Raw genomic sequence first — 10560 nt, forward strand, 5'->3', positions numbered from 1 at the left:
CTTATTGTTATGAATCGGGTTTTAAGAAAGAGTTGAAGTGTGTAATAAATGAAGTGAGATGGTGGAGTGTGTAATAAATGAAGTAAGATGGTGAAGTTGGTTGAAGGTGGGTCCCTTTTGACTTTTAATTTTTGTTTTGGTTTATTTTAATATAGATAATGACATTTTAATGTAATTTTGATGAATAATGGGGTAAAATTGAATGACCAAATATGGATAAAACTAAATGTGACTCTTAAACTGGGACAGACTTTTATGACAAAAAATGACTCTTAATCTGGGACGTAGGGAGTACATGGCAAGATTAGTATTCCATGTCCAAAAACCATAACATTGCAAAAATAAAGCACGATCCATTACTAGTTGTGTACATTTATCTTTTCTCTAATATCTTTACATTTTTATCCATTACTAGTTGTGTACATTTATCTTTTCTCTAATATCTTTACATTTTTATCTTTTATTCAGACATTTTTTTAATTTTAATATATCTAAATACTTATTTTGGTTCTATCTAATCCTTATTTGATGGATCTAATTGAATAGTTAATGTTTCTGTTATCTACATAATTTAATTAATTATCCAAATTCCCCATCACATCCTAGCTCAAAAATTCCATATTTATTCTTACTCGTATAAGCAAATTTAATGCATCTGATGCTTTCTCGGCTCTATCCCAACATAAGTATTGATCTAAATATGTTTTTTTGAAGTATTTTATTCAAATAATTAATATTTTAAATGTAGTTTTATTCATTTGAGGAAAAGTATATTACTACTAGCAGTTAATTATACAGCTTTAAGACAAAAATTGGTAACCAAATTTCTCCCACAGTCTATACGTACAAATACGCTATATCTATACATCTAGAGAGAGAGAGGAAATCTGAATCCTCCATTTTCATTGTACTAATCGATGCTTCGTATAATCATACTCTGAAAAATGGCCGAATCTGAATCCAATTTTCCGCTGTTGCTGCTCCGATCTTCCTCAATCTTTGAGCTCTAAATCGGGTTCTGTGATTTCTCAATGAAGTGAGAATCGGAAGGAGGAAACATCTCAGCTATTGTGTATTATCTCGATTTTGTTGATTGCGTTCTGATTTTTGCCGATTGAGGGGGGAAGAATGCACGGTGGTGACGGTGGAGAGGTGGCATCAGCTGCGGCCGGTCCACCTACGCCGCTGGAATGGAAATTTTCTCAGGTCTTTGGCGAGCGAGCGGCCGGCGAAGAAGTACAGGAAGGTAAAAAATGATAATTTGATGAATAGATGAGCGCAATTTATTTGCTTTGGGGTCGGATCTTGTGCTTAGGGTTTTGGTTTGTGTGAATTTGATCTGTCTTTGGTCGTTTAGTTACTTGATTCAGCAGGAGATATTGGTAATGGCTTGGGTTTGAGTGATTGATCCGTGTGCATGTGTGATGATTAATTGTTCAATAAGAATTAGTGTTTAAGTGAGGTGAATTGAGTTCAGTGTTAGTATGCTTGTGTCTTTTCTTACTTACATGCACTTGATTTTTTTCGAAGAAATTCGTATGTTGTGGGTTTAAAACTTGAGATTGTTGCAATATTTTAAATGTCTGTTTCTTAAATGGAAGCTCCTCTGAAGATCCAACTCATTGGCCTAAATTGCAAGTATCAATTTTTATGGGGTATTGAAGCAAGACATGCTCTAGTTATAGTTACATCCGGACAATGTTCTTCTATGCCTAGGGATGAATATGTGTTGCTAACTGTTTTAGTGGTGCTGGGCTTTTGTTTGGTCGACTAACTTGATTCCAAAATGTTGGACTTGAGTTGAGTCTTTTTCATTAGTCATTCTTTTATTTATTATGTGTAGCTTTAAGCCATAAATTGCAGTTAAGGCATATATTCATAGTGTTCTGTGACTTGAAATGATACAGTTTAAGGGCAAAAGTGCTAGTGCTGACCTTGTTGGATAATTTAAAAGTCTGCTTATATGCATGGCATGCACTGGCAGTTACCAAATTATCGTGGTGGCATATTAAACTTAGGACCAAATACCAAAAGAAAATTGCCTAGTATAAAGTTATTCCCAAGTAAATTTGTTGGGTATTTCATTTTATTGACTGTTGTGGAGTTAGGTTCTTGACTTCTTGTATATTTGGCAACATGCGACATACACATTGGATGGTGCCTGACAAGACTAGTACTCTGGTTTGTGAGGAGCAGATTGACGTGATGGCAAGGGCTAGAGAATGAGTTGGCTGAATGATAACTTTGCAATGTTAATTCTTTTCGAAACTCAGATCAGCCAATGCAGATTAGTTATCTAAGATTTAAAATATGAGTCATCCTGGCTTAAGAGGATTTATTGTGATAAAATTGCTAGCGTACTGATTGAAAGTCTTCTAGAGATCTTATTAGGTTCATAAATATGCCAATATGTCGACCAGCTCCTTAAACTTCCCCAATTATTTACCAGATTGTATTCTTTTATGGGTATGTGCTTTATCAAGAGATACAAATATGACTAATACTTATCTGTGTCATGAAAATTGAGTTTACTAGTAAATCAGTATTCGTGTATATTGTTTGCATATGTGCTTTTCTATTCTTCTGTCTTGCCTCTACCCGATGGCTGTCTTAAACATCTAATTTTTCTTGTTGCAGTGGATATCATCTCTGTCATTGAGTTTGATAAAAGTGGCAACCATCTGGCTACTGGTGATCGCGGTGGAAGGGTGGTTTTATTTGAAAGGACCGATGCAAAAGAGGTGAGGCTGCAGTTTGCAGTATTCTTTATGTTGATATGCTTCATTCTCTACATAATTTTTTCTTTTTAAAAAATCTTATTTTCAGCACGGTGGAAATCAAAGAGAGTTAGAGAGGATGGACCAAGTCTCACGACACCCAGAGTTTCGTTACAAAACTGAATTTCAGAGTCACGAACCTGAGGTATTTATTTTATTTTTATGACACTTCTGCTATTGTTTTGCTTTAGACCTTACTCATGCAATTACAATTCCTTTTCAAATTATGGGTCCTCAAATTATTTTTATTTGGACTTTTTGCTGAACGGGAAAGGGGTAAAAGGACTTCTTAATTTAATTCTTATAACTCATGCATGCATATCTTTTTTCTTCAGTTTGACTATCTCAAGAGTTTGGAGATTGAGGAGAAGATCAACAAGATAAGATGGTGCCAGACAGCCAATGGTGCTGTCTTTCTCCTGTCAACTAATGACAAAACCATTAAGTATTGGAAGGTCCGTGAGTCCTTGAATTCATTTTTTTACTTATAATAATAATCTTTGTCAATATTTAATGTAGCCTTTTGTTCATTATATACATAGAGATTGGTTTGATCTTTTGCTAGACTTTTCTTGGTGTAGTGTAGTGTCTAAATTGGTTCTTAAAACTTTAGGGAAATGGAAAAAAGATAATAGAAGATTTGGATATCTTTCGACGGGAATTGGGTATAACAGAAGATACAATACCTTGAACAATAATCTTGGTGTTTAAATATTAAATATTTCTCCCCCCTACTCTGGGACTTCTCAATTTTCTTCTATCATGCTAGTACCATATCTTTGTTGAATTGGTTGCATCTAAGCCTGGAGAATTCTTGTTCTGATACAGACATTACTCATTAGTAATTTATGTTTGCTGGATAATTTGAATTTCTTTGTCCTATCCTAACAGGTCCAAGAGAAGAAGGTGAAGAAAATTTCTGAAATAAAAGTTGACACGGGTAAAGCTGCTGGAAATGGTGGTATTGCAAGTTCTAGCAAGTCTTCTAATTCCAAACAGTTTTTTGCTAATGGCGACTATTCAGATCGTTCTTACAATCCTTTGAGCAATGACTTGTCCTTCCCTCCTGGGGGACTCCCCTCTCTACGATTACCAGTGGTAGTTGTACTTAACTCATCTAGAGTTTTACCAGCAGTGTCGAGGATTTTATTGAAACTATTTACTTTTTGATGTGCTGAGTTGAACATTTTTGTAATTTTGTTAGATAATGAGTCATGTCACATGTCAGTTGGTTCCCGTTTAGTATATATATGATCATGTCTCCTTTATATGTGCTTGATCTGGTTTTTTAGAGTATGCTGATTGTTTGGCCTTATTGATAAAATCATTTCAAGGGTGGACTTTAGTCATAGTACCACTCCTGAGTGTTCTTCCTGAAAATTGTAGGTCACAAGCGGTGAGACCAGTCTTGTTGCAAGATGCAGGAGAGTATATGCTCATGCACATGATTACCATATCAATTCTATCTCAAATAACAGGTTAGAAACCTTTTTTCCTTCTTGCTAGTAAGTAGTAACCATATTTTTCTCTGTTGAAGTCACTTTCTAGAAATCGGACAATGTTCTCCTGTACATATTCTTTGACGTGCTCGACCTAGAAGGAGAATAGTTAGGACAATTTTGTGGAAAGAAGTTAGAAACCTAATTAAGAGAGATATTTCTAAGAGATATCAGTACTCTAGAAAATTGGAACTATAGCAGCTTTGAGAAAATTCTGAAACTCAGCCCTAGAGGAATATGAAAAGAAATTATGTGTCTTATTTCCCCATGGAAAATGTGAACCACCTGCTGGGGTGCTGGCAGGAGGCTTATTCGACGGGGATGGTGAAAATAGTCTGTAATTTATATAATCTGGTAATGTAACAATATATCTGTGACTGATTGATTTCACCTTCTCTAACTCTTCTGATACTTATAGTTAGTAAATGCAACTATTGCACTTCTGATTTTGAAATTTGTTATATCTGACTAAAGTGCACTATTGAAGGCCATTAATTTGTCACATGATTACACATTTATACGGTCACCTGAACCTCTAATATGCTGAACATTTATTTTGGCTCTGTGGATTCGTTGCATATCCATTTTTCTCTGGCTCTTTATGTTATTAAAATTAACAAGTTTTTTGTACTTGTAATTCTTCGCAGTGACGGTGAAACATTTATATCAGCTGATGATCTCCGAATAAATCTTTGGAACTTGGAAATAAGCAATCAAAGTTTCAATATAGTTGATGTGAAACCAACCAATATGGAGGATCTTACTGGTTAGACATTATCTCTATTTTGTTCTTTTTCTTTGTTTCTTTATTAGTAGTATCTTTTTTGGGGGAAGAAAGGTGTGGTGAGTTGGTGTTAGAGTGAGGCATTTCATTTTCACCTCACTTATATCCAATCGAATCTATATGGTTCCCAGTCTGATTCTTTAGTCAATGGTTCATTTTTATAATTTAGTTCAAGATAGAGTAGATTGGAAAAGGGCTAACACTGAGTTTTCACTTCTTGCACTTTCCTATATTTCATTTATTTATCGACCACCATATCCCACCATGCCAACCGCCATAACCTTGTGGCAGTTTTTGGTCGACTGCCGTAACCCGCCATACGGTATTCATAACATTGCCTGCAAGCAAACTAGCAAACTGTGTCATAAGTCTTTCAGACCAATCTTTGTTTGCATGAAGCTGGGTTTCGATGTTGTCGATAATCTCGACCACCTTCTCCAATTCATCGGTGTTTAGCCTTGGGAGACCACATTCACCGATATACCCATTTGATATGGAGTTGAAGGCGGGTGGCAGATATGCTCTCGATATGATGTCTACAAAAGAAACATATTGCACCTTGGCCATGGTAAATAAACTAAATAGGATTGTGAATGGAAATAAGATTATAAATATATACAACTCTTTTCTGTTTTTCAATAAAAGCCCTCTTTCCTACAAGGAAATCCTCGACTAACAATTGGCGTTCATTAGTGAACCGTAATTGGCTTGTGAAAGAATTAGACAGTTCCGGTTTGAACTGCTTCACACTCCATGATCAAGTAACTGCCCAGCATTAACACCCTTATTATCTCCAATTCTCATTGCCCAACACGTTTCCACTTCAGCTTTATTATAGTCCACAACCTTTTGGCTGTTGCATTCATGCATTTCACTAAATGCTTTGATTGGTTCCTTGTTACTCACTGCAGAAGTAATAACGTCAGCAGAATTTCATCCTACTCACTGCAACACGTTAGCATATAGTAGTTCAAAAGGATCAATTCGTCTTATTGATTTGCGACAATCTGCACTGTGCGACTCACATTCTAAAATGTAAGTTCTTCGATAAGCATTCGTGTTTTTGATACTGAAAGAAAATATATTAAATGTTGCATAAATATGAGGCTTCTAGTTCTTCATTGTTTCCAGAAAACTATTGTTTATCTCCATTGTAATACTCCTTTTAACTTCTAATGGATGAGATAATGATTTTTTATTTTTTATTCACAACAGATTTGAGGAGCAGGAGGCACCGGGCTCAAGATCATTTTTCACTGAGATTATTGCTTCAATTTCAGATGTTAAGTTTGCGAGGGATGGCAGATATTTACTGAGTCGTGACTACATGTCCCTTAAGGTTCTGCCTTTTGTATATTTGTGCATTTTGTTTGCTGCAAATGCTCAAACTAGTCAGAATGTGTAATGATTTTTGTTTTGACTTTCTTAATGTAGATCATAAGGATGCTGTGGTGAATGTTTTATGCATCATAATATGTTCTTGATAGTGTTATAGTTAATTATGTTTAATTTTGTTGTGATTGAAATTTTGCTCTAGATTAAACTGGAGTGAATGGTTAGATGTTAGTTGCTAGGTTTTGTTTGCTCAAGTTTAATCTGGAAGGTGAAATTGCATGAACTCATGCTTTGCTTAACTAATGTTCCTTCACGATTTCATGAACATGCCAATGGAAGTTCATGTCTCTGCATTCTTGATGCTGAGATACATAGCTGTTGTAATACATCAAAATTTCAGGTAGTTCTCAATTGATCTTTCGCTGATCAATATGATTTGGTTTCAGTTATGGGATGTTAACATGGATTCTGGTCCAGTGGCAACTTTCCAGGTTCACGAGTATTTAAGACCAAAGGTGAACTACTTCAAGACTGTGTTTTCCTGAAATATTTCATACGAGTATTCTGAGTTGTTTGAATTGTACTTTGACAAAGCCCAGCTCTGTGACTTGTACGAAAACGATTCCATCTTTGACAAATTCGAATGCTGCCTGAGTGGTGATGGTCTTCGAGTGGCTACTGGTTCATACAGGTCTGTCCTGGCTTTCTTTAGTTATATCATAGTTGTTATTGGCTCTTTCTCTAACCGAAGAATGAAAACTTTCAGCAATCTATTTCGTATTTTTGGCTGTGCGCCGGGAAGCACTGAGGCAACTACTCTAGAAGCAAGCAAAAACCCAATGAGGTAAAATCTAATCTCTTGACTGTGCAGTCTTTATTTGTAATGAAGAAACCTCGCTTATTACTAAACATGCTCAATGGCCTTTCAGAAGGCAGATCCAAACACCTGCTCGGCCTTCCAGATCTCTGACCAGTAGCATCAGCCGTGTCGTGAGGCGAGGTATGACATTTTCTTGTCTCTTACCTACATTGGCTTAATTTTTTGGTTTCCCAACTCAAGAATGCTATCAAATATGTTACAGGTGCTGAAAGTCCAGGACCTGATGCCAATGGGAACTCATTCGATTTCACTACTAAGCTGCTCCACCTAGCCTGGCACCCATCAGAAAACTCGATTGCTTGTGCCGCTGCAAATAGCCTGTACATGTACTATGCATAAGAAGTCTGAAATTGGTGGTGGGTAAACATTTTTGGGTTGCTAGTGGAGAAACAGTTCTTTCAGCAACATGTGGCTCTCACCAATTTTAGCTAGAAGTGCTTCATATAACGTTTACTACAGACTCAGAATGTTGGGTGCCAGAAATGGAAGTGGTGTATTTTGCAAGCAGCAGAGCAACGTATCTATGTTCTCCATCTTCACCCTCTGCTGTGCCGCCCACCATATTCGTTTTATTTTTTCTTTACCCTCTCACGCAAACGGATGGATGTGTTTCTGTTGTTATTCGTGCCAGGGAGCTAACGGGGAAGGAATGTGGTTGTAGCACTTCTACAAAACGGAAACTAAAGATGCCATATATTGTCTCTAGTTATAAGGTAAATGTAGTTTCTTCTCACTCCGAAAATCTTGATGCTGCTAACTTGCAGGCCATTAAGTTTTATTAACTTCCATGGGTAGCTTAATACTTTTCACATCGATTTATCATAGGATGGTTTTAGCCCTTTTCTTCAGCTATAGAATATTTTGCTGGATATTTTCGCTTGTAAAAGTATTGAATCTTATAGCTTATATTAATTTGTAAAATATTTCAATTTCAACTAAAACGCTCTTTAGTTTAAAGGCTAGGTACTTTCATGCTTTCGAAACCTAGTAATCGCGTTTTTGAATGCGAATTACGAATAAGTACTGTGTGTGATGATCATTAGAGGTGTATTGCATTGCCACTTATTATTGTTCATAGATTGTTGGATTTAGTATTTGTGTAAGCTTCGTGAGGTTTGTAGTTTAGTGACACTCCCATCTTCAAATGAATGGATGCTTTTTCTAAAAATGTTACTATGTCTGTATGATATGAAGGTTGCCAAGATGTTAGGTGGTAATGGGTTGTGACAAAGCTATATTCTTTAATATGGGAAACTGTTTATATTCTTCCTCCGTCTTAATTGTGGGCACTGGGCAGCACGAGTTTAATGCAAAATTAGTAAGGCGAGAAAGAGAAAATGATCTAGTGGTGAATGGGGCGTATCTAATTAGGTAACCCAAAAAAGATTAATTTTTGTTAACAAAACCAAATGAAAAAAATGAATATTAGTATATGTAGGAGTATATATATGCTATCAAAAGGTGAGAGACGGTGAATTCATTAGGAATAGTCAAATCCACAGTCTATTTTGATTTGCCATTTTTATGTTTATTCATATTTTGGGATTGCTAGAAGAGTGATTAGGTATTTAGGTTCATTGGTCAAATGTTGAAGCTTGGTGTCTATTCAGACCTTTTCTTACTCATATATGCTTTTCAAATACAAACAAAATTATAGATGTAATTGAGGTGGGGTCATGATGAAGTAAATCTTTGTTATAATAGATTTCATGTTGCTTTATAACTTATAACATGTGAACATTCACTTTTCTTTCATCATATTTACCAAGTCTTATGCAGCATTTCACTTGATATGTATATCTAGTAGTAGTATAATTAAGTTTAGGGTTTAGTGCTGTATTTTATTTAATAATTTTAGTTTTGTTTATTCAACTTCAACGCCAATGTTTGACGCCTTTCATTACTCAACTCAAATATGTAGCTTTTGAATTTATTCACATTTTTGCGGAAGAACCATTTTATACTTGTGGTATTTAACATTATGGGGAGTGATCAATTGCTAACTACGACTAATTTAAGGTCATAGGATTTTAGAAAACGTGTGGTCTACAATTTGTCACATATAATTTTCGTTTTTATTAATTAAATCGAAAAAGATAAAAAAAAACTTCAAATTAGAGTTTTTGATGAAAATGTCAATATAGTGTTCCGAAAATATCAACTCAATGTTTTGAAAATGTCAACACAATGCTTTAAGAATGTTAACTCATTGCTTATATTGACATTCTACATGTATTATATTGACATATTTTATACAGTATGTTGACATTTCTGCTTGTACGAAAAAGTTAAAAAATTTTGAATTTTTTTCTAAATTTTGACGTCGGAACATATACATATATGATATCGTTGGAATCTTTATGAAATTATCTTTAATTTGATATATGTATAAATTTAAAGTTTTGGAATTTCTTTTGAAAGTCAGTTATAACTAAACATGTAGTTAATTGACATTAACACCCCTATTAATATTTTTTGGAATTAATCATATGGTTTTATTGACGTTTTTCGTTGATCGTATTGACATTTAGGGATTAATGATCTAAGCCATTAATTTGAATATCTAATGGCTATTATGTTATTGTAGTTAACAATTAAGTTATGAGTTAGCAATATAACACTCCCCAAAACATTAATATGTCTCCCAGTAAATAAATATATAAGTACAATCTTACAAACTCCATATTATGTATCATTTCATTCACATAATTCTAATTTTTTAGTATAAATTATGTCTAGGCAAACTTATATCACCAATGACATTTCAATTAAACCTGAATTATCAAAACTGAGATTTCTGATGGTTTCTTAGTTATGAATATAAATTTGGTAAAATGGTTAGTATATTACTTTAAAATAAGTGAACACACTAACGGCTGATGACAAAAATTAAGTCGTTGATTAAGTCAATCAAATTTATGTATATTTATTCAATCTTGTCGACTAGTTGAATGTCGAAAATTTCAATGTATGATGCGGACTAATAATCTAAAGGGTAGATTAGTATCTTTAAATCCCTCCTTTTCTATCATATTTTTCCTTTTGAGAAGTTCCTTTATAATCGAGTCATTTTCCTATATGGTACTAATAATAATTTAATTTTTCTTTCTTATTTCATTCTCCCTCTTACTTTGTTCTCGCTTATGAAGGTAAAAATGAATTATCTTTCCTAGCCGGTGGATTTTAATGCATAAATTACGAGGTACAACTATGTTTACTTAACGTATGAAATTTGTTTTACCCTGTTTAGAAATGGTTCGTTATATATATGGACATTACTTAGTG

General features: G+C 34.5%; 1 protein-coding gene across 2 annotated transcripts; it reads left to right on the forward strand.

Annotated features, from left to right (window-relative positions):
* The first annotated feature begins 819 nt into the window (after nt 1-819).
* Nucleotides 820-8350, forward strand: LOC125206031 (serine/threonine protein phosphatase 2A 55 kDa regulatory subunit B beta isoform-like). Of its 2 annotated transcripts, none has more exons than XM_048105297.2 (14): nt 820-1246; nt 2638-2741; nt 2827-2922; nt 3113-3232; nt 3669-3878; nt 4164-4255; nt 4924-5042; nt 5972-6095; nt 6276-6399; nt 6842-6910; nt 6995-7086; nt 7162-7239; nt 7325-7395; nt 7478-8350. In XM_048105297.2, exons 1-14 carry the CDS (start codon nt 1129-1131, stop codon nt 7612-7614), a joined length of 1554 nt encoding a protein of 517 aa, XP_047961254.1. In that variant the 5' UTR covers nt 820-1128; the 3' UTR covers nt 7615-8350. The 2 variants fall into 2 exon arrangements, with proteins under 2 accessions (XP_047961254.1, XP_047961255.1); XM_048105298.2 differs by having other exon boundaries at nt 821-1246; nt 3669-3875.
* Nucleotides 8351-10560: the final 2210 nt, after the last annotated feature.

Source organism: Salvia hispanica, chromosome 6 (assembly GCF_029641045.1).
Source record: "Salvia hispanica isolate PSC_SH4W2 chromosome 6, Shi_PSC_v1, whole genome shotgun sequence".
In the NCBI taxonomy this organism is placed as follows: domain Eukaryota; kingdom Viridiplantae; phylum Streptophyta; class Magnoliopsida; order Lamiales; family Lamiaceae; genus Salvia; species Salvia hispanica.

What these genes read in the sequence shown, in the direction of transcription:
- LOC125206031 (XM_048105297.2), top strand. Translation starts at nt 1,129, where the DNA reads ATGCACGGTGGTGACGGTGGAGAGGTGGCATCAGCTGCGGCCGGTCCA. An exon ending in CAATATGGAGGATCTTACTG is followed by an intron (nt 5,043 to 5,971) that starts GTTAGACATTAT and finishes TACTCACTGCAG; the next exon opens with AAGTAATAACGTCAGCAGAA. An exon ending in TGCGACTCACATTCTAAAAT is followed by an intron (nt 6,096 to 6,275) that starts GTAAGTTCTTCG and finishes TATTCACAACAG; the next exon opens with ATTTGAGGAGCAGGAGGCAC.